General features: G+C 44.5%; 6 protein-coding genes across 7 annotated transcripts; 4 read left to right on the plus strand and 2 right to left on the minus strand.

Moving 5' to 3' along the window:
- Positions 1 to 1,509: 1,509 nt before the first annotated feature.
- LOC137600760 (zinc finger protein 79-like) lies at positions 1,510 to 8,738 on the minus strand. Its single transcript, XM_068322558.1, has 2 exons — positions 8,001 to 8,738; positions 1,510 to 4,122 (listed from the first exon to the last, which is right to left on the minus strand). The coding sequence occupies exons 1-2, from the start codon at positions 8,176 to 8,178 to the stop codon at positions 3,083 to 3,085; spliced, it is 1,218 nt and encodes a 405-aa protein (XP_068178659.1). The 5' UTR covers positions 8,179 to 8,738; the 3' UTR covers positions 1,510 to 3,082.
- Positions 8,739 to 11,868: 3,130 nt separating this feature from the next.
- LOC137600503 (CD209 antigen-like) lies at positions 11,869 to 14,288 on the plus strand. Of its 2 annotated transcripts, none has more exons than XM_068322168.1 (6): positions 11,869 to 12,017; positions 12,453 to 12,536; positions 12,705 to 12,866; positions 13,509 to 13,663; positions 13,748 to 13,857; positions 13,933 to 14,288. In XM_068322168.1, exons 1-6 carry the CDS (start codon positions 11,939 to 11,941, stop codon positions 14,066 to 14,068), a joined length of 726 nt encoding a protein of 241 aa, XP_068178269.1. In that variant the 5' UTR covers positions 11,869 to 11,938; the 3' UTR covers positions 14,069 to 14,288. The 2 variants fall into 2 exon arrangements, with proteins under 2 accessions (XP_068178269.1, XP_068178270.1); XM_068322169.1 differs by having other exon boundaries at positions 11,900 to 12,125.
- A 149-nt stretch (positions 14,289 to 14,437) lies between these two features.
- Positions 14,438 to 17,227, plus strand: LOC137600583 (galactose-specific lectin nattectin-like). Its single transcript, XM_068322300.1, has 7 exons — positions 14,438 to 15,432; positions 15,667 to 16,034; positions 16,105 to 16,140; positions 16,224 to 16,339; positions 16,491 to 16,616; positions 16,689 to 16,788; positions 16,978 to 17,227. The coding sequence occupies exons 2-7, from the start codon at positions 15,974 to 15,976 to the stop codon at positions 17,049 to 17,051; spliced, it is 513 nt and encodes a 170-aa protein (XP_068178401.1). The 5' UTR covers positions 14,438 to 15,432; positions 15,667 to 15,973; the 3' UTR covers positions 17,052 to 17,227.
- A 1,196-nt stretch (positions 17,228 to 18,423) lies between these two features.
- Positions 18,424 to 20,135, minus strand: LOC137599864 (galactose-specific lectin nattectin-like). The gene is made up of 8 exons (XM_068321062.1): positions 20,103 to 20,135; positions 19,784 to 19,862; positions 19,664 to 19,699; positions 19,509 to 19,547; positions 19,258 to 19,355; positions 18,986 to 19,111; positions 18,808 to 18,907; positions 18,424 to 18,535 (listed from the first exon to the last, which is right to left on the minus strand). Exons 1-8 carry the CDS (start codon positions 20,133 to 20,135, stop codon positions 18,465 to 18,467), a joined length of 582 nt encoding a protein of 193 aa, XP_068177163.1. The 3' UTR covers positions 18,424 to 18,464.
- A 996-nt stretch (positions 20,136 to 21,131) lies between these two features.
- On the plus strand, positions 21,132 to 23,131 carry LOC137600824 (type-2 ice-structuring protein-like). The gene is made up of 9 exons (XM_068322667.1): positions 21,132 to 21,230; positions 21,471 to 21,549; positions 21,951 to 21,998; positions 22,132 to 22,182; positions 22,319 to 22,357; positions 22,437 to 22,531; positions 22,617 to 22,742; positions 22,816 to 22,915; positions 23,009 to 23,131. The coding sequence occupies exons 1-9, from the start codon at positions 21,198 to 21,200 to the stop codon at positions 23,080 to 23,082; spliced, it is 645 nt and encodes a 214-aa protein (XP_068178768.1). The 5' UTR covers positions 21,132 to 21,197; the 3' UTR covers positions 23,083 to 23,131.
- Positions 23,132 to 24,126: 995 nt separating this feature from the next.
- On the plus strand, positions 24,127 to 26,603 carry cnrip1a (cannabinoid receptor interacting protein 1a). The gene is made up of 3 exons (XM_068322315.1): positions 24,127 to 24,334; positions 25,387 to 25,531; positions 25,607 to 26,603. The coding sequence occupies exons 1-3, from the start codon at positions 24,156 to 24,158 to the stop codon at positions 25,769 to 25,771; spliced, it is 489 nt and encodes a 162-aa protein (XP_068178416.1). The 5' UTR covers positions 24,127 to 24,155; the 3' UTR covers positions 25,772 to 26,603.
- The last annotated feature ends 1,335 nt before the right edge of the window (positions 26,604 to 27,938 follow it).

A 27,938-nucleotide genomic window follows, 5' to 3' on the forward strand; every position in this document is an offset into this window, starting at 1 on the left:
TCAATTAGGATAATTCACTTGTTTTTCATAAAACATACGTTTTCTTATTGTTTTAACATTATTATTACTTTAAACACAAGTTTTACATTGCACATTTAACACTGAAATATAACGGTAAGATTTGGTTTTACCTCTATGTTGATGAACCAGAGATGAAAAAAAAACAACAAGCAATAGTAATATGAACATGGTGTTTGTATGTGTGTGTGTGTGTGTGTCTGTCTGTTCATCGATACAGCACATGAGTGACATGTTTGTGCTTTGTGTAAATGAATTTGATTCCTTTACTATGGTGTATTTTTGCTGAACCTAAGACAAACACAATGCACTCTCATACATGTATGAACACACACACACTGGTGTACTAGGTGCAGTCCTCTCCTGGATTCCCCTCACTGTAGCTCAAGATATATGTCCAACTCCCTCCACTTCCGTCCCAAGACACACCTCCCCTCTAGTTTACTCACTTCTAGCATGATTTTCTGTATTGAATTTGGCCTGACCAGCTGAAAAGCTGACTTGATGTCTGTCAAGACACGTCACTGCCAACCTGGTGGGCCCTGGCGCTGTCTTTATGTCTTCTGCAAAGTTTTACCTGACACATATTTGGGGATGAAGACCACTGTACTTCAACATTTTTTGACATGTCTTCTGCTGCTCATTTCGTAAAGGTCTGCCTGATGCAGTGTAATGTTGGTAGGACTCCCATGCAGAGAATCTTTTATGTTTTGACCCTCCACTGTTCAGTGTTCACTGAACATAAACTGTTCCCGTCAAGTCACAACACTTGCACCTGTGTGTGTGTGTGAGAGAGAGAGAGAGAGAGATATATTGGGGTGAAATAGGTCTCACATTTCCAAATAGTCCTGATTGCTGGGTCAAATTGACCCGTACAGAAACATTGTTTCATAAACATGCAGAGGCTAGTTAAAACTATGTGATAAACCATTTCATAGTGTATGTTGATTACAACAATTAAGCTAAGCAGAAGAAGTTTCACACAGAAAAAAATATTTTAACCTTTTTTCCTAGATCTACAAACTTTAAAATGGGTCAGTTTTACCCGTGACCTAGCAGGAGGGTTAACTTCCTCCTGCCAGACGTCAACATTAGTGGCTGCCGAGTCAAAATCAGTACCTGAGGTGAAGGGTTAGACAAGCCTGCCAGAATCAAAATTAATCACGGTCTCTGAACCTGACTGAAGGTCTCAAGGGACCATTTTGTGATCCCACACCAACTCACAAATGATAAAATAAAAATAAAAGAACAAAAACACGAGGCATTTAAAACAAGCCTTAAAACAGTCTTTGAATAAAAAGTGGATGGAAGATGATTTGAAGTTCACTCAGATTGTGGTCCAAGACTGTCTATTTTCTACACAATTTATACGATACAAACACATCATGTCCTCTTTCAGTTTCTGTGGAGGTTGGCAGGAAAAGAGCCGTCACACGCTAACTGGAAACACAAACTCTCAAAAAAAAGGAACCAGATAAGGGAGTGGTTTATTTCAAAATCCCCCCATACAGCCCTGACCTGATGCTCAACCATATGGAGTCATCAGCCACAAGTTTCACGTCTATTCCAGGTAATCAACAAGCCCTGTGGCTCATAAAAGAGGAAGAGGAGAACAGATGATGCAGGTCAAACTTTAACTGATTTAAAGACCAGGAAGTGACGCAGAAGTTATAGTGAGAACGAAGGAATATCCGCCTTGTAAAAAGCCCCAAACTCTTTAAATGATGTAAAAAAATAAATAAATCAACCAATAGACATGCAGACTATACTTGTGCATAATAAATGATATATAAGTTACGTAAACAATGATAAAGAATGAAAATAAACACGAAATAAATGCAAAAAGTCACAAGAACACACAAGATCCGATGTCAGCTGATGTTGTATCCATCCACCAATTAGCAGAGAATCGCGGCTCATATCTCGGATTTTCGCTAGTATTTCGAACACAAAATGACCAGAGCAACGTCTTGTATCTCAAGGTAGTAAAATATGTACTCAAACAACCTGGGATCTTCATTTAAATCCACTGTTGTCACTAACACACATTTATTCAGATGAATAACCTGAGTAAAGCTTTGATTTGCAACACTGCAACTGATGGGTTTCTCCACTGTGCAGGACACAGCTGCCATCCGGAGGTCTAGAAAGCAACAATCAGTGAGTCAGTGAACACAGCAGGACAGTCAAGACACCACGCCCTCATCTTAGTAGCTGGCTCCACCCTCCAGAGTCTGGCTCTGCCCTCCAGAGTCTGGCTCCGCCCTCCAGAGTCTGGGTCCAGCCCAGAGTTTCTTCCATGCTGCTGTCGCTCATGTTCTGGAGGGTTCTGTTGGGTTTCTCTTCCTCTTCTCTTTTGGTCAACCTCTTCTTCTTTCAACCCTGTAATGACGGTGCCTCTAAACAAAGGTGATCTCTTAGACCATGGTAATCTTCTCACAGTACCACTGAAGTATGTTGGTGAGTGGACCAATGGTTTTACATGAGCCCTCCTCGAGCATCAGCCGGTTACCCTACAGACCCCAGTTTTCGTCACACTACTGCTTGCCATTGTGGTGTTGATGTTTGGCGGTGTGCAGGCAGCCTTTCACTGTGGCATTGCGGCTCCTTTCCGCCGCCCTCAAGGGGATCCACCTCCTCGACGCCTTCAGCAACAACAGCATCTTGAAGGGCTGGAGGACCGTTACTACCAAGTTCATGATAGGCGTTCCAACACTGCTGAGCGACCCTACAATGAGGATGAGAGTGAAGCTCCTCAGTTTGAGGTTGAAACTAGTGGAGTTCCCGTTCAAGAGTCGTTGTAAATTCCTGGTGTTTTGTTACGATATTGTGATGTTAGATTTTAGTCAGGCACCTTTTAGTGCAGTCCAGGTGGGCTGCGGGGTCCTAGCTGCGATGCTAAGCCAGGTGTGCAGCATGTTAGCATAGATGATCTACGGAGATTGTTTTTCCCGTACGAAACCGAGTCGTTTAAGAAGTTCTGTAATGCTGCAAGTGTTTAATTAAATCCCAAATCTCTTCCTGTAGAAGTGTTTCGAATCGTCTGCTGATGTGATGAAGTTCCTTACAAATATAAGCTGATCGGTTGATCGACTGATGTATGGGTTTTCATGTGTCTTTTCAGACTTCCACCCTGGCTAAATCCTTTACCGCACAATGAACAACTGAAGGGTTTCTGTCCCGTGTGGGTTCTGGTGTGGACCCTGAGATCTCCCCCACGTCTAAATGTTTTTCCACACACCGAACAAGTGAAGGGCTTCTCATCTGTGTGGGTTCTCATGTGCTCTCTTAGATGTCCACCATGTCGAAATACTTTACCACACACTGAACAGCTGAAGGGTTTATGTCCCGTGTGGGTTCTCGTGTGGACCCTGAGATCTCCACCTCGTCTGAAGACTTTTCCACAGACGGAACACGTGAAGGGCTTTTCACCGGTGTGGATTCTCAAGTGCTCCTTTAGATGTCCATCGCGCTCAAATCCTTTACCACAGACTGAACAGCTGAAGGGCTTCTCGTCGGTGTGGATTCTCATGTGCCGATAGACATACGATCTGAACGGAAAACTCATTTTACAAACGGAACAACTGAACGTTTCCTTTCCTGTCTGAACTCCACTGTGTTCCTGCAGATGTTTCTCATCACCAGAACTTGAACCACCTTCAGAGGAGCTAACTGCTGGATTTCCAGGATGATTTCCAGGTTCTCTGTGGTTCCTAAACTGGTTGAAGTCTGACTGAGGTTCACTGGTCTCCTCCAGGTCCTCTGGTTCAGAGGAGTGTGACATCTGGTCTTCATCTGGCTCTGGGCCTTCGTAGTCATAGTAAACAGCCTCTGTTTTCATGTCTTCATCATGAAGCCGGGAGGACTGAGGTCTCTCTTCATCTTCTTCACTCATCACAGGGACTGAAGAGAATATTAACTCTGTGACATCGTCATCCTCCTCCTTCATCCCTTGCAGCTGCTCCTTCTCCTGATTGGTCTGGACTTCCTCCGGTTCCTCTTTGATGTGTGGAGGTTCTGGTTGGACGTCCTTGTCCAGACTGGAACTTAAATCCTGCTGTTCAGGGTCAACTGCTTCTTCTGTCACCAACATCAGCTGGACGTCTGAAAAACAAAGAGACACATAGATTTATATTTGGTAGCATTTGTTCTAATTGACCGATTACATACGTCATAATCAAAGGGATATATCCGTTTTTAATTTACGAAGGAAACTCATTTCCACCACTTGTATCCAGGATCTTGTCCTTTCGGGCAAAAGTCAAGAGCTTTGTTTTCCGACTCGGTTCCTTCTTCTCCATGACGGACCTAATCAACGACTGCATCAACGATCAGTCTGTCAAGTATTGCCGCGCTCTCTCTAACTCAAACGCTCACTGACTCTATAAAATATTAAAATGATGAGAGGAAAAGCAGAAGAGTATGATAGTAAGAATATGAAGGATAATCTGCACCAGATCTTCTCTTCTACGGACAAGTTACCGAGTGACCTCAAAGAAAGGTTTGAAGAAAAGTTATAACCGGTGCTAGACAGACACCATGGAGGAAATGAGGAACGAAATGAAGAAAATGCAGAAAGATATGGAAGAAAAAAAACCCAGCACATTGTTCTCTTGGAACCGGGACAACTAAGAATGGATGACTTGGAACAAAGCGTTCATATGAAAGATGTGATCATCACTGGCATCAAAATCAAGCCGCGGAATTACACGCATGCTGTGGCCAGAGGAGAGGGACCTGAGCACAGCGCTGACACTGAGACTGTGGAGTAACAGGTGATATATAAACTCAGAGATCTGGAGTCAACTGTAGATCCTGACCAGATTGAGACATGTTACCCATCACCATCTGGAGGCACGAGACCACCTGCAGTGTTGATAAAGTTTGACAATCGTAAACACAAGATAGCGCTTCTGAAACAAAGCTTTAAACTGAAAGTAAAAAATGTCTACATTGATGAGAATCTCACTTAAAAGAATGCTGATATCGGCAAAAAAACTTGACAACTAGTGAAGAATGGACTGATCGACAACACCTGGGCGACTGGACAACAACTGACAGATCTTCATCAAAACAAAGGGGCTTTATCCGGAGAAGACGAAAACAATGGTGATCAGGAGTGCAGAGGAGTTGGTGAAATACGATCAATAAAGATGAACAAGAGTTATGACTACACCAAAGATCAGTACAAGAGAATCACTTCTATAGTGGAGCTCTACACCAATGTTTGACACATCAAGGATTCCATAAACCACCATTCAACATTATCAATGTTAGAATGTTTTTGTTGATGTTGCAAATATGACGAATGTGTGAAGTCTGTTATATTAACATGTCCGAAAAATACATAAATACATGATTAACTACACTATACCCTACATAATCTGTACTTACGTTTTGATGTATGTACAGTAATACCTCTGTACTCGACCATAATCCGTTCTGAGGTGGTGGTTGAGCACCGATTTGTTTGAACACCGAAACCAATTTTCCCATAAGAAATAATGGAAAGTATTTTAATCCTTTCTTACCATTTAGAAAAATACCTAAAATATTATACGACGTGTATCTAAACAACAATGAAGATGTAAATGTGCACAAGCAGTACATGATAAAGATAAAGCATTATAAACCATTTTGTATAATTTACTTTACGTTTTGGAGAGCGGTTGATGGCACTAGCGTCATCATGGAAGGGGAATCCCTTCCATGATGACGCTAGGTAACGCGCCTCCAGGGGTTTTCTCCCTTCTCTCTCTCTTCCGTGGAGGTGAATCTGGCTGGGCAGTAGCCTTCCTCTTTTCTTTAAGAAGGAACCTGTCCATTGTCAGGTAGTCCCTACAGTAATCCCTACAGTAGTCCCTACAGTAATCCCTACAGTAATCCCTACAGTAATCCCTACAGTAACCCCTACAGTAATCCCTACAGTAGTCCCTACAGTAGTCCCTACAGTAGTCCCTACAGTAGTCCCTACAGTAGTCCCTACAGTAATCCCTACAGTAGTCCCTACAGTAATCCCTACAGTAGTCCCTACAGCAGTCCCTACAGCAATCCCTACAGTAGTCCCTACAGTAATCCCTACAGTAGTCCCTACAGTAGTCCCTACAGTAATCCCTACAGTAGTCCCTACAGTAGTCCCTACAGTAATCCCTACAGTAATCCCTACAGTAGTCCCTACAGTAATCCCTACAGTAATCCCTACAGTAATCCCTACAGTAATCCCTACAGTAATCCCTACAGTAACCCCTACAGTAATCCCAACAGTAATCCCTACAGTAATCCCTACAGTAATCCCTACAGTAACCCCTACAGTAATCCCTACAGTAATCCCTACAGTAACCCCTACAGTAACGCCGACAGTAATCCCTACAGTAATCCTGACAGTAATCCCTACAGTAGTCCCTACAGTAATCCCTACAGTAACCCCTACAGTAGTCCCTACAGTAATCCCTACAGTAATCCCTACAGTAGTCCCTACAGTAATCCCTACAGTAGTCCCTACAGTAATCCCTACAGTAATCCCTACAGTAGTCCCTACAGTAATCCCTACAGTAATCCCTACAGTAATCCCTACAGTAGTCCCTACAGTAGTCCCTACAGTAATCCCTACAGTAGTCCCTACAGTCATCCCTACAGTCATCCCTACAGTCATCCCTACAGTAATCCCTACAGTAATCCCTACAGTAATCCCTACAGTAGTCCCTACAGTAGTCCCTACAGTAATCCCTACAGTAACCCCTACAGTAGTCCCTACAGTAATCCCTACAGTAATCCCTACAGTAATCCCTACAGTAGTCCCTACAGTAATCCCTACAGTAGTCCCTACAGTAATCCCTACAGTAATCCCTACAGTAATCCCTACAGTAGTCCCTACAGTAATCCCTACAGTAATCCCTACAGTAGTCCCTACAGTAGTCCCTACAGTAGTCCCTACAGTAATCCCTACAGTAGTCCCTACAGTAATCCCTACAGTAATCCCTACAGTAGTCCCTACAGTAATCCCTACAGTAGTCCCTACAGTAATCCCTACAGTAATCCCTACAGTAATCCCTACAGTAGTCCCTACAGTAGTCCCTACAGTAATCCCTACAGTAATCCCTACAGTAATCCCTACAGTAGTCCCTACAGTAGTCCCTACAGTAATCCCTACAGTAATCCCTACAGTAGTCCCTACAGTAGTCCCTACAGTAGTCCCTACAGTAGTCCCTACAGTAATCCCTACAGTAATCCCTACAGTAATCCCTACAGTAGTCCCTACAGTAATCCCTACAGTAATCCCTACAGTAGTCCCTACAGTAATCCCTACAGTAATCCCTACAGTAATCCCTACAGTAATCCCTACAGTAATCCCTACAGTAGTCCCTACAGTAACCCCTACAGTAATCCCTACAGTAGTCCCTACACTAGTCCCTACACTAGTCCCTACAGTAATCCCTACAGTAATCCCTACAGTAACCCCTACAGTAGTCCCTACAGTAACCCCTACAGTAATCCCTACAGTAGTCCCTACAGTAATCCCTACAGTAATCCCTACAGTAGTCCCTACAGTAATCCCTACAGTAGTCCCTACAGTAATCCCTACAGTAATCCCTACAGTAATCCCTACAGTAATCCCTACAGTAATCCCTACAGTAACCCCTACAGTAGTCCCTACAGTAATCCCTACAGTAATCCCTACAGTAGTCCCTACAGTAATCCCTACAGTAATCCCTACAGTAATCCCTACAGTAATCCCTACAGTAGTCCCTACAGTAGTCCCTACAGTAGTCCCTACAGTAATCCCTACAGTAATCCCTACAGTAACCCCTACAGTAATCCCTACAGTAATCCCTACAGTAATCCCTACAGTAATCCCTACAGTAGTCCCTACAGTAGTCCCTACAGTAATCCCTACAGTAATCCCTACAGTAATCCCTACAGTAATCCCTACAGTCAGTACCGCTGTGGGTTCCATCCCGCACACAGAACCAGACTGAACCCACCTGCTGTCTGGAGGTGGACCTGAGGACCGAAGACACCGTCCAGGAGCTTCTGTCGTCCACAAAGCTGCTCCTGGTTCTCGTGGTTTGCTAACGTTCTTTCAAACTGCTCCATGATGTCTTCAGCAGCAGCAGTTAGTCGCTGCAGGACAAAAGCTCTCAGCGTTTGGACGTCACACATTTTGACTCGTTCACAGCACAACTTTTCCTCCAGACACGATCCTTTACAATCTGTTCGCTGATGTGCTCCGAGTCCACAAGATGGTTTCCGGCTAGCAGGCTAAGCTAGCTGCGTTAGCTCGTCGGGGCGGAAGCAGAAAGTTTCCTTGTTGAGCGTCTTCCGGTCCAGAGAACAGAACAGAGTCTCTTCTGACAGCTGTTCACACAGAAAGACGCCAGAAAGCCTCTTTGGGATTTCTCCAAGCTTCACCGGCTGGCGAGGCCTGACAACTTCTACCGCTGCTGGGGCTGTTAGCAATAGCCGAGCGCTGCTTCTTCTTCTCCGTTTTCCTGCTCGCTCTGCTTCCGGTTTGGCGCCACCGTCTGGACAGACACTGAATCACAACGACTTGGAGAACTGGAGGAGTTGTGGATTCCATCCTCTTTGACATGAACCATCATCTGAACATAAAGACACCCTGATGGACTCGTCTACATTCATAAATATATCCGTCATCAGGATTCAGAACCTCCTCACACCCACAATAGTTTCAGGGCTGTCAGTCTCTGCTAAATAATTACTACTAATTTACTTTACTCTTCTAATTGTCAGGAAAATGTTTAAACCCTCTTTATATTATTCCTCTTATTTCATCATTATGATTTCAGGTCCTTCCTACATCATTTCTTCAGCTATTAAAGAATTCATTCAATGATGTAACTTAATAAAATGACCTTTCATGGACATTTTTATTCTGTTAGATTGACTTTTGTGTCACACCCGTGTTCCCCAGATCTTTATGAGAACTTTATTCTGGTTGAAGTGTATTTTCAATAAAAAGGCAAATGTGAAGATTTTATGAATGAAAAATAAAATGGGAAAGGTTGGTAAGGAAACGACAGCACAGGAGCTGCAGGATGTGCTGCTCTGCCTGCTACCTTGCCTTGGACCACAGTTCCTGATGAGGCTTTTTGTTTCAGTTAAATAGGCTTTAGCGACGGCTAACACTCTAGCTAATCCTTTGTTATTACACTGGTTCTGTAGACATAGCTGAAAAAGGACAAAATCCTGGACTCGAAGAGTGGCAGCTGTTGCTAAAGCACTGGCAGGTTCCACTCATATAACAGCAAGGGGCGATGTTCACACCCAAACTAACCATGCAGCCTTCCAAAATAGCAAAGGGTTTACCCACAATTACATCATTTAAGGTTGGCAGAAATGTTGAGACAAACAAACTTGCATTTTCTTACATGTTAATGAAAGTCATTACTGAAAGTAATTACTTCAGAACATGATTCTGTTACACAGGTAGCATCTTTACCAGAGTGACATTTGTATTTTGCAAATACTTGTGAAATCTGTCTGAAACTCAATCCAAAATTGACATGGAAAACTGGGATGGGAGGACTCCCAATTCCAAATCACCCATTGATAAAGTCTTGATTGATTACACCGACATTGGATATGTCAATAAAGTTCAGGTGTTCAGTCGTTCACTACGTTGCTCCTCATTGTTGGCTAACATTCTTTCAATGCTTCACAATTTCTTAATGTTAAACAGTAACAAAACTGAAGTCATTATTATTGGGCCGAAGCATCTTAGAGATGATCTCTCTAACATTGCAATTCACTCAGACACCATTGCTCTATCCTCCACCAGTGAAGTCAGGAACCTGGGAGTGATTTTTGATGAAGATCTGTCCTCTGATTCTCATCAAGTCTGTATCCCGGACAGACTTCTTTCACTTACGAAACATTGTTAAAGTTATAAATTTCTTATCCTTTAAAGACACAGAAAAAAATCATTCATGCCTTTGTTACTTCTAGATTGGATTACTGCAATTCCTTATTATGGGCTGTTCTAGCTCCTCTATTAGGACTCTACAGTTAGTTCAGAATGCAGCTGCCCGCTGACTGACTGGACTGGGAGTCCTGTCCTAGCGTCACTTCATCGGCTCCCGATTAATCATAGAATACAATTCAAAGTCCCCATGATCACATGTAAAGCTCTCCACCAAGGCTCCATCTTACATTGAAGATCTTATTGAAGTACAGTATATCACCCTCCCAGGGCCCTTCGATCAGAGGATGCAGAATTTCTGGTGACCCGTCGGGTCTTTAAGAGTAGAACAGGAGGCAGAAGCTTCAGCTATCTGCCCCTTTACTCTGGAACATCTCCCAGCCTCGGTCTGGGGGGCAGACACTCTCAGCTTATTTAAGAGTAGATTAAAAACCCTCCTCTTTGATAGAGCCTACCATTAAAAATACCCCCACCCCCACTAGATATGCTGCTGTAGGCCTAGGGCATTGAGGGTATTTTTCTCCGTCTCTCCCGTTAAAGGGAGAGACTCTAGAGCTTCTGTCTCTTCTTTCTTTATCTTTGCTCCTAGAATTTACTACTAACATTAAATCACACTCTTTCTCTGCACAACACCACTGTCTCTGTGCCTCTGTTCCACAGGTGGAGAACACGCATAGAAGACAGGATATCCAAAGGCCCGGAAGTCCTGCCCTAAATTCAGTGACAGCGCACTATGGACATGAAACTTAAAGTGACCTATCTGCCACTCTCTCTCCCTCTCCCTCCGTCTCTTTTCCTTGACATATCTCTCTCCCCAGTGTATTTGTCTTTACCAACCAACTGGTCAAGGCGGATGACCACCCCCTAGAGCCTGGGTCCTGCCCGGAGTTTCTTCCTCAATGAGGGAGTTTTTCCTCACCACTGTCCCTTATGCTCTGGAGGGTTCAGTTGGCTTTCTATCTGTTGAGCGCTTTGAAATGTCTTCAGATGTGATTAAGCACTATATAAATAAAAGTTGATTGATTGATTGATTGATACCTCTTAGTTGCAGTGGACACCTTATCCAGGTGGTCTGAAGCCATTCCTACCAAATGAGAAACAGCAAAAGAGGTAAATAAATGGCTTAGAAGAGATTTGATCCCAAGATACGGCCTACCTAAAGTAATCTGATCTGACAATGCCACACACTTCACCAGCAAACATATCAGGGAAGTGGAGAAGTACTTTGATAGCACATACTGCAGCTATTAGAACTGTACTTATGCTTTATAATCCAACCAATGAACACGGGCCGTCTCCAAAGGGAAATAGATAGATAGATGGATGGATGGATGGATGGATGGATGGATGGATGGATGGATGGATGGATGGATGCTTGATTAATCCTGGAGGAAATTGCACATATGCAGTGCTCAGACATACATCATAAATCAATCAATACTGGATAAAATACTGGTACGTGTTTTATGTGGGTGTGGAAGCCTTACGATGGGTGTGATCAAATTAGAGTAAAACTAGGACATATTATAGGACCACACAGTGAAAACCCGATTCCGTTGACCTTATCACCTACAGTGAACATTCACAATCATCTCCACAGGGTGCTGACAGGCTGTTAGAAGGAGGAACAGGCTTCTAACAACAAGCTCAGAGCAATGAAGGTTTTTACAGGAGAATCACCTTCATCCTTTGGATTTCTCTTCATTGATCAGGGATTGTTTTCATCACGCTCCACTCTTTCTGAAAAGTCATGTAGAAATAAAGTTTGATTGATTGTACTTACTTTAAACAGGATTTTGGGTCACATAGTCTTGTTCCTGGAATCTAATCTACAGGAACTCATGATTAGAATCTAGAACAGACGTTAGAACCTCCTCTCACAGGCTCCTCCTCCTCTGAATCCATCAACCAGGAGGTGAAGAGCGTCTCTGCTCACTTCTGACGGCGTCCAGCGATCAGATCAGATCAGCAGCCAGAGGGATGGAGACGATCGATTATATCAATGAACCACAGCCTGAGCAGGAACCCAGAAGAATAGACAGAAGACTGCTTCAGAAGGGTCAGAACTCCATGTGATGAACTCTAACGACACACGAGCTGATAGAGAGACTCTAGAGTTCTCAGGCCGTTTGTCAGATTTTAAAGTCACCTGATTGTGTGACCTCCAGTAAGTTGTGTAGTCCTCTGTGGGTTCTTGTAGTCCAGTAGAGGACAGGATGTGATCCTACAACGGGGCGGGGTTGCTTTGTAGGCATTTTTCAAACGAGTTATGAGTTTTTCAGAGAAGTTTAATTATTTCTGCCCCATGACGACCTGGCGTCTCATCCGGGGTGTCCCCTGCCTCTCACCTGTATCCAGCTGAGATGGGCTCCAGCAGAACCGTGACCCACAAGGTGGACCGGCGTCTGGAGACGAGACGATTACGGTCGTAGAATATGAGTTAGCATGCTAACATCAGAATGCTAACACCTCTGACTCTGTGCTGCTTCCACAGAGAAGATGTTGGACTTCATCTTCATCAGCTTCGGCCTGTTGTGCATCATCCAAGCTGTTCTCAACGTTTCTCTACGTCTCTCTCGTGAGTTCAGTCGACGCTTTGTGTAACTGTCAGCTTGACCAAACAGAACACACAACATCCCAGAATGTTGGATGTTGTGAAAAAACAACAATGTGAACCAAGAATGTTTCAGATTTTTGTCTTTATTTCATTTAAATGAATCTTTTGTTCTGATGCTGTTTTTGTCAGGAAGCAGAGAATCCACCAGTTTGAGCTGCAACAACAACCTGAGCGGAGAGACGGACCTGCTGAGAAACCAAATCACAGACCTTCAGAACACCATCAGGAACCTGGAGAACAAGACGAAGAACCTGGAGAACGAGAAGAAGAACCTGGAGAAGATGCTGGGCGGTGAGGAAACATCTGCCTGTCTGCTGGTCTGAACATGAACTGATGAAACTCCATCTAAGAGCGGACGCACAATTCTCCCACAGCCTCTGAATGTTTCATTTATTGATCAAATCTACTTTTGATCAGCTGTTTGCAATCAGATCAATGCAGCAGTGTTTTCCTGACTGCAGTCTCTGAAGGTCCAGTTCTTCTAGAAACCCTTTAACCTGATCCAGATCCAGACTCCAGCGTTCCTCCAGTTCTGGAATGTTCCTGCTTCAGTCCTCCTCCAGACGTTCTGCTGATCCAGAGGACCCAGAAGGTCCGCTTTGGTTCCACGGCTCCACAGAACAGCATCCAGACCTTCTGGGTCTGATCCAGATGGTTCTGAGCTGCTGGTTCTTCTCTGGTTCTTCTGGCTCAGCAGTGGTGGAGGTCTGGGAGCTGATGGAGACCCAGTCCTGAACAGAAACCCCTTTGGACTCTGCTGCTGAAGTGGATCCATGAAGCTCTGGACTGAGTTCCATCATTTAGAGACTTTAGTGGTGGAAAACGCTCGTTTTTGATTGGTTGATTTCAAACAGCTGATGAAGAGAGTTTCAGGGACATGATGGTCCACATGTCATTTCATCTGATGGAGGGTGTGTTCATGTCATGGTCCAGAGGTCAGGTCTTCTCTGTCGTGTCCTTCTGGATGGGTGATGATCGAGAGACGATGTTACTTCCTGTCCAATGAGAGGAGGTCCTGGCAGGAGAGCAGGAGGTCCTGTCAGGCAGACGGAGCTGATCTGGTGGTGTTCAACAGCCTGGACGAGCAGGTAAGGAGGACTGAAGGAGTTCCTGGACCTCCTTCTGGGAGCTGAAGGAGAACTTTAAAGTCTCTTCTCTCTCTTCTCAATCAGGTCGTGTTCCTTGACTTTCTGTCTGGGTTGGCTGCTCAGGAGTTCTGGATCGGTCTGAGGAACACAACAGGGACCCTCCAGTGGGTGGATGGATCGATCCCAGACCCCGGGTAAGAATTCAGAGTCAAGACAAATTGTTCTGTAGGACAGGTTGAGTCCAACCAAACTGACTGTTCTGTGTTCAGGTTCACACCAGAGGTCAGAGACGATGTCAGAGGGGACTGTGTGAGAATCCTTCACTTCATGATAAATGGATACCTTGTGTTGCCCACCCCCTGTGGACAAAGGCTGCGCTGGGTTTGTGAGAAAGATCCACGTTAACAGCAGCAGCTCATGGAAACGACCTTCTCTTCTTCTACTTGATGGATTTGACCAAAAAATGATCATCAATCAATAGAAAACTCAATGAAATGTAGAATGTAGAGAAATGAAACACACAACTCCATCGGAGGAACAAAGAGATGGATTTGAAATGATGTGAAGTTTAAACCTTCGTTCTGATTGGTGGTTGATGGAACCTGATGAATAAATGATGTAAAACAACGAGAAGACAAACTCCTGTCCTGTTTGTTCGTGGTCAGTGTTTTCTATCAGAGCTCCGCCTACTTCCTGGTGGGCTCCTTAACTTCCTCCTGCCAGACGTCAACATGAGGAGGTTCTGATGAACGTTCCAGTCTGGGTTGATGAAGATGATGATAACCAGTAAACTGTAGAGATCTGTTGGTGGGGGGTTTCACACCTGCTGACCAACGAGTCGATCTTCCTGGTGGTTCCTCGACTCTCTATGTACGCAGATGACTCCACACAACACCGACATTTACACCAAATCAGTCAATCAACACAAACTCTCACAGACATGAAACCAGATAAGGGGGTTGAATATTTCAAAACCCCCCCATGCATTCCTGGACCTGACGCTCAGGCTGCAGAGATCAACCACATCAACCACAAGAGCTGCAGCCGTTCCAGCCAATCAACAAACTCTAACAGCATTAAAGACCAGGAAGTGAGGCAGACGTCAAAGTGAGGGTGAAGGGATATCAGCGATATCTGCTGGTCGGTCACCAAAGCTGAAGAACGCTGATGAGGAAGATAGTGAAGAGGAAGGTGAAAGTCAAATCGGAAAGTAATTTCTGCAAGACCAAAAGCAAAAAAAACGCTGATAGACGACAAAAATATGAAACTACATCAAACAACCTCCAACCGAACCAGAGAAATCCAGAAGATGTCGCTTCGCCCCGCTGGAGACGGGCGAGAACCAACAACACACAGGAACCTTCACTCTGATGCACAACACCTTATCTAAACTACCATCACCACCAGAGGGGGGAGCAACATGGACCCCCTCCTTCATTGACACATTAGGACACATTTTAGGTGTCGGGGGGGCGTTAAAAATGCTATCAGGGGACATTTGACACAGGGGAGTTCCAAGACTTTGAAGAAGAAGCTGGAACTGATGAATTAGACAAAGATAGACCGTTGGCTGAAGGAGCTGCTGAACATTTATGGACCCTCTGAGGACGATGGTCCCAACTAACGTGAAGTGACCTCATGACCTGCAGCCTCAGGCTACTTCATTAGTACTGCAGGTGGTGATGAGTCACTTTGGAAATAACAAGAACCTGAACTGAATCCAGAAACATCTCCACATGAAGACAACTCACACAACCGATGTGAATCTGGTGAGTAAAGGATCAATAAAGGATGTATTGGTGATGTATTTTGAAATCCCAGTGCTTTAATATACAATCAAAACGCTCTGACCGTAAAAAACATACAAATCATATGAATCATGTTGTGTGACTGTAAAGGTCATGGTAATAAAAAGACCAGCGGAGTGTGGTTAGAATGATGGTGGATTGATTTTAATCATTAATTTATCAGATTTTCAAGGTCATTAAAAAATGTATCTACAGGGCGAAGCTCCAACACCCTGATCAATGATCAATGATCAATGGTTCTGATGGCCTTCATTAACTACTACTGATAACAGGTTATTCACAGCAGCAGTGGATCATATTCCTGTCATCAGAGTGAAGGAGAACATGAACTTACAGAACGTTATAAAACTTATCAGAACACTGAGAAGGTTCCAAACGAAGACCTTTGTATTGGCGCTAATCCCGCCCTGCGGTCGTGTTGGCGTCCGGCCCCCCCAGGGAGAGGGTTCATAACGACCAGGAGAGCCTCCCTGGTCATTCCAGCAGACGTGAGACCTTCGTCATGAAGACCCAGCTGCTCGTCTGTCTTCTCGGTGTCTTCCTGTCCGTCAGCGCTGCAGCAGGTAAAGCCTCCGTCAGACTCCAGACAGTCCTGAATGCCTCACGTTTCCTCACAGCTTCACTCTGTTTCAGACGTCCAGGAAGAGAGAGCTGAAGTCTCAATCCCAGGTTAATGTCCGCCTGACGACTGGTTCATCCTCAGGGATCATGACCTGAACACTGGACACATTCATGTTCTGACGTTCTTGCAGGAGTTGCACCGGAGGAAACACCGAGATCAGCTTCACAATGTCCTGAAGGATGGCAGTCACACCAGGACCACTGCTACCTGGTGGTCAATCTCGTGTATGACAGGATTAACGCGGAGGTAAAACACACTGGATGCATTGATGATCAATCGCCTGTTGGGACGTTGATCAACCCGTTTAGTGTTCGTGACGTGCAGGCGACACCTGCAGAGGGCAAATCCAGGTTCTGAGGTCTGAAGCTCTGCTCGTGTGTCCTTCTCTTGTGTCCAGTTCCAGTGTGAGAGCTTCAGCTCCAGCCTGGCATCAGTGCACAACCTGTGGGAATACACCTTCCTGCAGCAGATGACCCGGAAGGCCGGCCTCAAATCAGCCTGGATCGGTGGATACAGATTCCAGGTCAGGGATTACATCCAGACACGTCTCCTCCACTGGAACAAACCCTAACTGTGTTGATTATTTACCCCCCAGGGCTACTGGAGGTGGGACGACGGGACGCCGTTCAACTACAACAACTGGTACTCCAATGACGGTAGCTCCTACAAAGAATGCATCTACTTGAACAGTGAAGGTAGGAAACCTCCTCAGCTAACATTCACTGAGAACAGAGAGGTGTTAGTGCTAACAGTTAGCCTTGGATAGATGTTTTTGGACATGATGCATGTGAGGTGTAGCTAGGTCAGCTAGCTTCCTCCAGACTTGATGAAACTGAACCTCCACCAGAACCGGTCTCTAACTCTGATGTTGGTCTTGGTTTCAGGTGTTTACGGCTGGTCCAACGAGGAATGCAGGAAGTCACACCCGTTCATCTGCTCCATGAAGCTCTCCTGCTAGCGTCTGATAGCTGAAACATGCTAACGACTGATGAGACCTGGATCAGCTGCAGCTGCTTGAAGCTACCAGTGGAAACATTGGCTGGGATAGATTGTCTGTTTCCACCAGCACAAGGACAAATGTATTGATGACTGAATAGATGTGTGTTGATAGGAAATGGAAAATAAATACAGGATAAAAGCCCAGCGTGTTTCTAACGGGTTCATTTATTTCATTGTTTGCAAGTTGAAATGAGAAATAACGTAAACTTGATTTTTATTGTTCCGTACACTTTTTTGAAAACCAACGTATAATCAGAACGACTGAACTCTGGACGACCTGAACCTGGATTTTATTTATTATGGGATGTTTTAATGTCCTGGAATTGTTTCTGGTCAGTCTGAGGGAATAGAACTTTAGTGTTTAGAGTAGTAATGAGATTACTTTAGTATTTACAGTAGTAATGAGATTACTTTAGTATTTAGAGTAGTAATGACATTACTTTAGTATTTAGAGTAGTAATGACATTACTTTAGTATTTAGAGTAGTAATGACATTACTTTAGTATTTAGAGTAGTAATGAGATTACTTTAGTATTTAAAGTAGTAATGAGATTACTTTAGTATTTAGAGTAGTAATGACATTACTTTAGTATTTAGAGTAGTAATGAGATTACTTTAGTATTTAGAGTAGTAATGACATTACTTTAGTATTTACAGTAGTAATGACAATACTTTAGTATTTAGAGTAGTACTGACATTACTTAAGTAGTACTTTACAGTAGTAATGACATTACTTTAGTATTTAGAGTAGTACTGACATTACTTTAGTAGTACTTTACAGTAGTAATGACATTTAAATTACCTCAGATGGAGATTAGAGATTGAAATGTAAGAAATAACGACTTACGAATAATTCAGCTTACAAACAACCTCTAGGAACCAGTTGTGTTCATATGTTGGGGACTACCTGTGCTCACATGTGGTCGGAACCCTTTGTGCTTAAGAGGATTGAATCAGTGTGTTGTCATGGCGATCAACTTTCACCTGTGAGATTCCTGGTATGTGGTTTGACACAGGGGGTTAGTGGACTTGAGAGGCCGGTCGTGGGTGTCCTACTTCTGTTAGAACTGGGTCGTAGAAAGTTTAGTGACATGCTGACAACCTGACCGGATTTCTGGTCCAGAGGAAACAGAACCGAGGACTGTAATCAATAAAAGAGATTATTGGAAGACAAGATTTGGCCTTATATTTATTTTTCATTTTCTTTCAAAACACATATTTAAAGACACACATCTATTCTAGTCATCAGTAGATTAGTTCTTGGCAGGTGTAAACAGACAATCTATCCCAGCCAATGGTTCCACAGGTAGCTTCAAAGAGCAGCTGCTGATCCAGGTCTCATCAGTCGTTAGCATGCTTCAGCTATCAGACGCTAGCAGAGATTCTTGGCACAAATGAATGGTTTTCCAAGATGGCATTCCTGATTGGCCCAGCCGAGAACACCTGAACCAGAGGAAAGACCAACATCACAGAGTTAGAGACGTATCCCGGTGGAGGGTTCAGTTTCAGGCAGGTGTAAAGTCTGAAGATCAGAAGAGAAAGTCTGAGTCCTGGAGGCTGACCCAGCTGCACCTCAGTTACATCATTTCCTGCACACATGTGAGGTCCAGCCCCATCAGACCAACTATCCACAGCTAACCGTTAGCGTTTACACCTTTCTGTTCTCATTGATGGTTAGCTTAGGAGTCTCCGCAGACCTCCAAGAGGTTCCTTACCTTCACTGTTCAAGTACAGACATTCGTAGCGAGAACTGCTGCTGTGGGAGTACCAGTTGTCGTAGAGGAACGGTGTACCATCGTCCCACTTCCAGTAGCCCTGGATGGGGGATAATCGATATTTGTCACAACGCTGAGGACGAGTGTCCAGTAGTTATGTGTGAATCTGCTCTCTGACCTGGAACCGGTATCCACCAATCCAGGCTGTGGGGTAATTAGCACTCCTGGCCATATTCTGGAGGAAACTGTATTCCTCGAAGTTCCGGACCGACACCAGGTTGGATCCAATGCTCTCACAATGAAACTGGATGGAGAAACACGAGAAGGACACACAAAGAAAGGTGTTAGACCTCAGACAGACATCTCAGAACCTGGACCAATGAGAGTAGAGAGTCTGCAAATCAGAAGCACAGATTTTATTGGTATTTATTAACTCGTAACATCTATTACCTCTGCATTATTCCAGGCATATGCCATTGAGAGCAGCTGGTAACATTTGTTCTGGTACTGCTGCCATCCTGGAGGACAACTTACCGCCGATCTCTCCTCTGAAAGCAGAATGACATCAAACAAAATCAGATGTGGAGGAAATCCGTCATAAAGGTGTTTAAAAGCTGCTTGACTTGTTGCAGTTATTTTTAGGACAAACGGAATTTTGCAGATCAACAATCTTCTCTCCGTTATCTTCTAGATGAACTCACGTGGTGTCTGAACATCTGGTGTTTCCTCCAGAGAAACTCCTACAAGAAAGTGAGAACATGATGCTGTGAGTGTGTCCAGCGTTCAGGAGCGAGGTCGTGATCCCTGAGGATGAACCAGGTGAGCCTCGGCGTCTCGTCGTCAGACGGAAACTAACCTGGGATTGAAAGTTCAGCTCTCTCTTCCTGGACGTCTGAAACAAAGTGAAGCTGTGAGGAAACGTGAGGCGCTCAAATCAGAAGAGTCAGGACTGTCTGGAGTCTGACGGAGGCTTTACCTTCTGCAGCGCCGACAGAGAGGAAGACACCAAGAAGACAGACGAGCAGCTGGGTCTTCATGAGGAACATGATGAAGGTCTGCAGGACAAAGACCCATCAGAACGTTGAGCAAACGAGTGAGAAGATGATTAGATGTCAGCGTTTGGTTCTGTCCACAGATATTTAAAGCTCTACAATCCAAACGGTGAGCTGACGACTATCAAACGTTCCTTCATCCATCGGTCAAACACCTGCAGGTCAAGCGGCTGGACCAGACCAACCAGAGACACAAGGAAAGGACGAGCGCCTTCAGAGAGGACAGACAGGTTCAGGTCTTACCTGGTTGAACTCAGCGTCTGCTGTGACCAACATGGAAGCTGGCTGTGCTCTTTATATACTGCCTCACCTCAAGACGCCGACGCCATCCCAGAGCGAGATAAGACGCCATCAGAAGGTGTCCGAGGTCAGGGTCCAGAGCAGAACCGGTGTTACACAATCCAGACTGCTGAGAAACAATCCATCACTTCACTCAGAGCTGCTGCTGGAACCACTGACTGGAAACTGAACCCTGACGACGACGGCTGATGAGCCGCCCTCCTTTATTATCCTTACACATCTTTTTATGATGTTTTCAATAATCAAAAATAGCAAAAAGAAAATATAAAGGTTTGGTGGATAATGACACATAAATAGATTTCACAATTGTAAAAATGAAGAAGTTAGACCTATGTAAGCAAGACAGGTGCTGGTAATGAGCTCACATCATCATTTCGTTATTTCATTCATCATGTTTTGCCCCTCTGGTCTCCAGGAAATGATCCTAGACATCCCAGATTTACAACCAATAAGGAAACTTCCAGAAAACATCATCATGTCATCATCAAGAAATTCAGTTTGTCACGACAATCATCCAGCACAGACTGTAGTTACTGTTTGTCATTTTACAGTCATACTTTACAATGGTATTAATTGTATCATTACAGTATATTGATGATCCGAGTATTATATTTTCATTTCAAGTATTAATCTGTACATTCTGTAAACTGTAACATCACCTACAGAACGAACAAGAGCACGAGACTTTCCGATCGGAGGAGAACAAATGGTTCTGGTGGTTTGTCATTGGCACCCATAGAAGTTCATTTACGGGATGACGTTCTCAGAATCATCTGAACGCAGGCCTTTCCTGTAAAACTTTATAGCAGGAAGGAACAAAACAAAGAGCTTTACAGCTCTGACTGGAAAGAGACCGTAAACGACCAACAAACCAGGCAGAGTTCCAGGACTGGTTTTAGCCAGGTGTGTTCAGGTGCAACGGCAGCCCTTCGACTTTAAACCCTGACCTCAGAGACCTTCTGATGGCGTCTTATCTCGCTCTGGGATGGCGTCGGCGTCTTGAGGTGAGGCAGTATATAAAGAGCACAGCCAGCTTCCATGTTGGTCACAGCAGACGCTGAGTTCAACCAGGTAAGACCTGAACCTGTCTGTCCTCTCTGAAGGCGCTCGTCCTTTCCTTGTGTCTCTGGTTGGTCTGGTCCAGCCGCTTGACCTGCAGGTGTTTGACCGATGGATGAAGGAACGTTTGATAGTCGTCAGCTCACCGTTTGGATTGTAGAGCTTTAAATATCTGTGGACAGAACCAAACGCTGACATCTAATCATCTTCTCACTCGTTTGCTCAACGTTCTGATGGGTCTTTGTCCTGCAGACCTTCATCATGTTCCTCATGAAGACCCAGCTGCTCGTCTGTCTTCTCGGTGTCTTCCTCTCTGTCGGCGCTGCAGCAGGTAAAGCCTCCGTTGATGACATCACTGTGACATCATCAGTCGTCTCCACAGGTTCAGTCGTCCTGGTGACGGTTGACTGAATATTTAAAGGTGTAACTCCAGAAACACGTGAGGAGGAACGTCTTTAAACTGCAGTCCAGTGGAGGTCAGAGCGCCACCTCTGGTCAGAGCTGGTATTTGTATTCAGGTGTCTAGAAACAGGGTTCTGGAGGAGGTCCGGTTCCGGCCCGGAGCGGCTTTGTGATGTGTTCAGGGTTGGTTTTCAGGCTGAATGTGTTCTGCTTCCTGTCTTCATCACGTCTGTCAATCATCTCTGAGTTCAAGAAGTCTGATCGTTGTCTGAGTGAAGAACCCACATCCACTCCGACTCCTGCTTGACGACCTGATGTTTGTCCTCCCAGTTGTTCCAGTGGAAGGCGTTCCAGAAGGTGGAGCTGTTCCGGTCCCAGGTCAGTCTATCGTCATCTCCACTGTCTGTCGTACATTTCACCTTCACGATCACCAGAACGAATCAATAGATCTGATCAGATGGAGACTAGAGGGAGTGTGGGCTCTGACAGCAGCGCTGGTTTCTCCCCCTAGTTGAGGCGACAGCAGACGTCACAGAGGCCAGAGCTGAGCTTTCAGTCCCAGGTTAGTGTCTGTCCCCGAGACCAGACCAGCAGGAGACCACGAGAGGTCCAGGCTGTCCTGGTTCCTCCTCAGGGATCACGACCCCGCTCCTGAACGCTGGACACATTCACAGCTTCATGTTCTGACGTTCTTGCAGGAGCTGCACCGGAGGAACCGCTGAATGTCCAGACGCTACGTGAGTTCATCCAGAAACCAGAGATCAGATTGAAGACAGAGGTCAAAAACCAGAGATGAACCCTTCATGTGGTTCACAGAGAGATCAGCTTCACAATGTCCTGAAGGATGGCAGCCATACAAGGACCACTGCTACCTTATGGTCAACCTCATGTACAACAGGATTAACGCGGAGGTAAATTAGATATATGCAAACGTTCTTCACCCGTTTTCTCTCTGACGTCTGAAGCTGTGCCTCCTTCTCTTCCATCTCCACCCAGTTTCTTTGTGAGAGTCTGAATTCCAGCCTGGCATCAATACACAATTTATGGGAGCATCAATTCCTGAAGGAGCTGACCTGGAAGGCCGGCTTCAACACGGCCTGGATCGGTGGATACAATTTCCAGGTCAGGGTTTAGATCCAGACACGTCTCCTCCGCTGGAACAAACCCTAACTGTGTTGATTATTTACCCCCCCAGGGCTACTGGAGGTGGGACGACGGGACGCCGTTCAACTACAACAACTGGTACTCCAATGATGGTAGCTCCTACAAACCCTGCAACTACTTAAACAGTAACGGTGAGGAACCTCTTGGAGGTCCAAATGCAGTCTTGATGAAACTGAACCTCCACCAGAACCGGTCTCTAACTCTGATGTTGGTCTTGGTTTCAGGTGTTTACGGCTGGTCCAACAAGGAATGCACCGATTTACACGCATCCATCTGCTCCATGAAGGTCTCCTGCTAGCGTCCGATAGCTGAAACAAGCTAACGACGTGATGATACCTGGATCAGCCGCAGCTGTTTGAAGCCACCTGTGGAAACATGTGTTGTAACGATGACTAGAATAGATGTGTGTTGATAGGAAATGGAAAATAAATATATGATGAAATCTAAATGTGTTGTTATTCGATTTGCTTCAACACTCGACAATGAAAAGCAGAGAGAAAAATGAAATAAGGAGAAAAGGGAAATTATTTTTTCAAACGAGTCAAATTTAGCACATTTGTTTTTGATATAAAATCTAACTTGAATATTTTTTAAGTAAAGTTCGATAAAAACAAAACATTTAGAAATGAAGCTGAACGTGATTTATGAATGAATGAATGAATGAATGAGTTCATTTATTTCATATAACAAAAACAAAAATAACAAAAATAACCAATAATAAATACACCAAAAAGGTGTGAACACTGTCCAAAAAGGAGTAGGAAGAAGTGTAAACGTGTTAAACTCTTTTTTCTCAAAAATACTGAAAAAAAAAATTCATAGCAAAATACTTGCTGATAATATTCACAGAAGTGAATCAAGCATTTCTACTGCATAATCATAGAAAGATGAAATAAAAAAAAATAAAGTAAGTAAACCATAAGGAAAAAAACAATAAAATAAAACAATAGAGCACTTATTTTATTTTATACAGCACACCATATAGCTCTCAGCAAAAGAAGCGCAGCTGTGCCAGAAGGAGCTAGTCACCATTTCACCAGTTTTGCCATTCATTTTTCCCCTTCACTTCAGATACAGTAATATTAAATTAAATTAAATTAAACAATAAGATAAAATGAAATAAAATTAAAAAAAATTTAAAAACAAAAATTATTTTTCAAACGCGTCAAACTTATCACGTTTGGTAAAAACACAATATTTACAAATGAAGTTAAACGTGATTTTTCCCCCCTTTACTTCCATCCATCCCTCCGAGCTCTTGCCTTTTATTTTGATAGTCCTAACCGGATATTGGGCAGCATCCCGCGGGCTTGACTCCGCCGCATCCTCAGCATCACCCGCATCCTCGCAGCTGAGCCACGACGCGGGACAATGGACGACGTTCCTCCGATCATCCACATCTCCATCGCGCTGCGGATCCAGCCGAACGACGGGCCGGTGTTCTTCAAGGTGGACGGGACCCGCTTCGGCCAGAGCCGCACCATCAAGCTGCTCACCGGCTCCAAGTACCGGATCGAGGTGGTGCTGAAGCCCGGCGGCGTCGAGGCCACGTAAGAACCGACCGGCTCCGGGTGGTGGGGCTTGCCTGCAGATTGGAGGTGTCAGGTGGTCACGTGGTTCCCGCCGCCATGTTTCAGGTGACATCAAACCATGAAGGATCGGAGTCATGAATAAAAGAACGGAACCACACCTCCTCCTCCTCCTCCTCCTCCTCCTCCTGCAGGCCCGTGGGGCAGCATCACATGTCGGCCTGAATTAATCATGACCGGGTCTGGAGGAGCAGCAGGTCCAAACGATCAGGCATCACTAATCAAACACAGATCAATGGGGAATAAAACTAAAATCCATCAGAGAAACTCTGATGTGGATTTATTCAGCCGCTATTAAGAATGAGGAAATTGGTTAACTAGATAAACTACAACCTCCGTGACTGAACTTTAAATTTAACCATTTACAATATCTAAAATCATTTTAATTAGTTCCAGCTTTGGAAAAAAAAACCCTAAACCCCCTAAATTATGGAAAAAAAAGATTTTTATCAACCGTTAAACATGCAGACTTTACCTGTTTACAATTAATTATATATAAGTGGTAAAGAACGAGATCCGGTCTCACTGATGTCGTATCCATCCGCCAACACGTGGTAAAGAACGAGATCCGGTCTCACTGATGTGGTATCCATCCGCCAACACGTGGTAAAGAACGAGATCCGGTCTCACTGATGTCGTATCCATCCGCCAACACGTGGTAAAGAACGAGATCCGGTCTCACTGATGTGGTATCCATCCGCCAACACGTGGTAAAGAACGAGATCCGGTCTCACTGATGTGGTATCCATCCGCCAACACGTGGTAAAGAACGAGATCCGGTCTCACTGATGTGGTATCCATCCACCAACACGTGGTAAAGAACGAGATCCGGTCTCACTGATGTGGTATCCATCCTCCATAGCGGTGGTGTCCTGAAACACGACTCGTATCTCGGTTTCCACCAGACACAGAGGGGATGCTGACACTGACTTCTCCCTGAGGCTTGTCTTACAGGCGCACGCAGGTCGGTTAGAGTGAACGCGTCTTCTTCCTCCTGTTTGTCGTCCCCATAGCAACATGAACATCGGAGGCGTCGTCTTCCCTCTGGAGCAGCAGTCCAGGGACGAGGAGTCGGTGGTCTATCACGGCCGGTACGACACCGAGGGCGTCCCCCACACCAAGAGCGGAGACCGACAACCAGTTCAAGTCAGTATCGAGGTGAGTCGTCCTGACCTGTGATTAATTCACACAGAGGAAACGACACTTTGACCCCGTCTGGTGCCTCTTGTCCAGTTTAACAAAGCAGGAACCTTCGAGACCGTCTGGCAGGCCAAGTACTACAACTACTACAAGAGGGAGCACTGCCAGTTCGGGAACAAGTTCAGCAGCATCGAGTACGAGTGCAAGCCCAACGAGACGCGAACCCTCATGTGGATCAACAAGGAGGCGTTCAACTGAGGCGGCCTCCCACCCCCCAACAACCCCCTCAACCCCCCCCACGCCGAGCAGAGGACAGGAGTGGAACGAGGACCATCTCTGAAACGTCGAGGGCTCAATGAAAGGACATCTTCTTCTTGAAAAGCCGAGGTGCGAGTCGGTCACAGTTTGGTGTTTTTTGTGTCGTTTATCCAAAAAGGCTTCGCCGCTCAAACAGGTTTTTGTTTTCAAGCTACACTCGAGCGCCAAGACGGCTCCGAGGACATCAGCTAATACTCACAGGTCCTTCACAGAGACGATTTCAAGGACGCCAAAGAGGCTTCACCCGTCGTTAGCTCCTCATGCGCTGAGGACAGCGGGGACTAGTTTTACCAAAACAGCTGTAAACAAATACCCAAAATGTCATTTACAACATTTTCAAGCTACGAATGCTAGCACACACCCCGTCTGTCCATGACGCGCAGCGCTAACCCAGTTAGCTTAGAGGCCACAGTGAAGAACGTAGCTTAAACAAAGGCGTGGTGAAGCTTCCAGAAACATCATTTATTCTTTTTACCATCTTGTCTAGGGGAACAGTGGCTCCAAAACCGAGTAGAAACATACAATAGAACATCGTCGGGGTACAGGAACAACCGGGTGTTGACTTTCATCCAGCAGATTAGAGTCATGTCAGTTCCATCTCTGTATTCAGTGTAAAAATTATTCTCAGCATGTTTCTTCAAATGTCACACCAGTAAAGTGGTCCAAATGCGGATTTAATGTTGACTTCAAATAAATAATATAAATTTATGCCCAAGGCGGGGCAACCAGCAGCTAGCATGGTGCTAACTAGCGACCAGAAAGGACGTATTTAGTCGGATTTATCAAAGGTGTGTAAATTATAATAATAATAATAATAATAATAATAATAATTATCTATTTAAACAAATAGTTAATTCATCCATCAATATTTAATTTTCAATTGATAATCAGTCAATGCTACCGACCATATATGGTCATACAGGTGGGAAACTGTCATGAGGAGGAAACGAGACTTCAGAGAGGTTTTGAATGAAACCACACAGACGTTCTCTATCTTCACCCGACATGAGGAAATGAATTTGTTGGGACTATTTTCTGTCGCTACAGGACAAAACAAGACGTGTTGGAAGACAGATTCTCTGTGGACTTCAGCCATCCTTCAGTTTCAGACCCGATGCTTCAGCTTGGATTCATTTTTGCCAAACATGTTAATTTGTATTTCATGAACATATCAATGCCTAAACCCTGTCATTTTGTTGTGTGTTGAATTGAGTCGTGTTTATGAATAAAACAATATGCTGAACCAACATTGTTGTTGTTGCATTGAACGCTTCGACATGTTTAATTTTAATTAAAGAAAGAAAAACACGTTGAACGCTTCAACATGTTTAAGAACTGCAGGTTTTACACAACAAACCAAAATCAATCAATCAGATTTTTTTGTACAAATTCACAAAACGGGTCAGTGACCTTGACCTTGAGAAAATTAGGTCAAGGTCAAATTTCAACTTTTGTTACACTCAGGAACCGGATAAGATAGAAAGACAAGAGAGGAGGCCAGTGTGAGTAAGACCATAGATCAAAGCTCGTGGTTTGATGTGTGCCTAACAGGTATTGGATCATGGGTCTTTTATGACTCTGACCTATGCAAGCCCCTCTACGAGGGAGAAGGCCAGTGCTTTGATCAAAGATAGTGCTTTGATCAATGAGATCTGGCTTTGAACTATGGTCTTACGTCAGTGTGGATTCTTACTTACAAGTGTTAGCAACAATTCATGGGTTTGCATCTCAAAATTATAGCCTAACACTATTTTTTCACCCAACTATCAACTATCACCTTTTTTCTTCCAAAAACAAGTACTTCAGGAGGTGTAAACCTTAGATAGTTAGTATAGTTTTTCTTTTCTTATTCAAACAACACATGCTAACCACAATGCCACTGAGCAGAGACAAAGATAGACAAAGAAAGGGGTTAGCATGTCAGAGGATGACTGAAGGAGAAGAAGCTGAGAGGGCCAGTGTGAGTAAGAGGCAGGACTGCAACATCCCGAGACACGGTGTATTGTTATTGTCAGTGTTCGTGTGTCCGTCCATCCGCTAGTCCACCAAATATCTTCACAACCGTTGCAGATAGAAAGATGAAACAAAAAGGACATTACTCAGGCAG

The sequence above is a fragment of the Antennarius striatus genome, chromosome 8, assembly GCF_040054535.1.
Source record: "Antennarius striatus isolate MH-2024 chromosome 8, ASM4005453v1, whole genome shotgun sequence".
Taxonomy (NCBI): Eukaryota; Metazoa; Chordata; class Actinopteri; order Lophiiformes; family Antennariidae; genus Antennarius; species Antennarius striatus.

Coding starts and splice junctions, on each gene's coding strand:
- LOC137600503 (XM_068322168.1), top strand. CDS start 11,939: ATGGAGACGATCGATTATATCAATGAACCACAGCCTGAGCAGGAACCC. Junction 12,867..13,508: donor CCTGGAGAAGATGCTGGGCG/GTGAGGAAACAT, acceptor GTCATGGTCCAG/AGGTCAGGTCTTCTCTGTCG. Junction 13,664..13,747: donor TCAACAGCCTGGACGAGCAG/GTAAGGAGGACT, acceptor CTTCTCAATCAG/GTCGTGTTCCTTGACTTTCT.
- LOC137600583 (XM_068322300.1), top strand. CDS start 15,974: ATGAAGACCCAGCTGCTCGTCTGTCTTCTCGGTGTCTTCCTGTCCGTC. Junction 16,340..16,490: donor ATGACAGGATTAACGCGGAG/GTAAAACACACT, acceptor TCTTGTGTCCAG/TTCCAGTGTGAGAGCTTCAG. Junction 16,789..16,977: donor CATCTACTTGAACAGTGAAG/GTAGGAAACCTC, acceptor TCTTGGTTTCAG/GTGTTTACGGCTGGTCCAAC.
- LOC137600824 (XM_068322667.1), top strand. CDS start 21,198: ATGTTGGTCACAGCAGACGCTGAGTTCAACCAG. Junction 21,550..21,950: donor CTCTGTCGGCGCTGCAGCAG/GTAAAGCCTCCG, acceptor TTGTCCTCCCAG/TTGTTCCAGTGGAAGGCGTT. Junction 22,183..22,318: donor AGCTGAGCTTTCAGTCCCAG/GTTAGTGTCTGT, acceptor ACGTTCTTGCAG/GAGCTGCACCGGAGGAACCG.
- LOC137599864 (XM_068321062.1), bottom strand. CDS start 20,135: ATGTTGGTCACAGCAGACGCTGAGTTCAACCAG. Junction 19,700..19,783: donor CTCTGTCGGCGCTGCAGAAG/GTAAAGCCTCCG, acceptor ACTTTGTTTCAG/ACGTCCAGGAAGAGAGAGCT. Junction 18,536..18,807: donor TCTGTACTTGAACAGTGAAG/GTAAGGAACCTC, acceptor CCTCTGGTTCAG/GTGTTCTCGGCTGGGCCAAT.
- cnrip1a (XM_068322315.1), top strand. CDS start 24,156: ATGGACGACGTTCCTCCGATCATCCACATCTCCATCGCGCTGCGGATC. Junction 24,335..25,386: donor CCCGGCGGCGTCGAGGCCAC/GTAAGAACCGAC, acceptor TCGTCCCCATAG/CAACATGAACATCGGAGGCG. Junction 25,532..25,606: donor CAGTTCAAGTCAGTATCGAG/GTGAGTCGTCCT, acceptor CCTCTTGTCCAG/TTTAACAAAGCAGGAACCTT.
- LOC137600760 (XM_068322558.1), bottom strand. CDS start 8,178: ATGTGTGACGTCCAAACGCTGAGAGCTTTTGTCCTGCAGCGACTAACT. Junction 4,123..8,000: donor GGTCCACCTCCAGACAGCAG/GTGGGTTCAGTC, acceptor TTTGTTTTTCAG/ACGTCCAGCTGATGTTGGTG.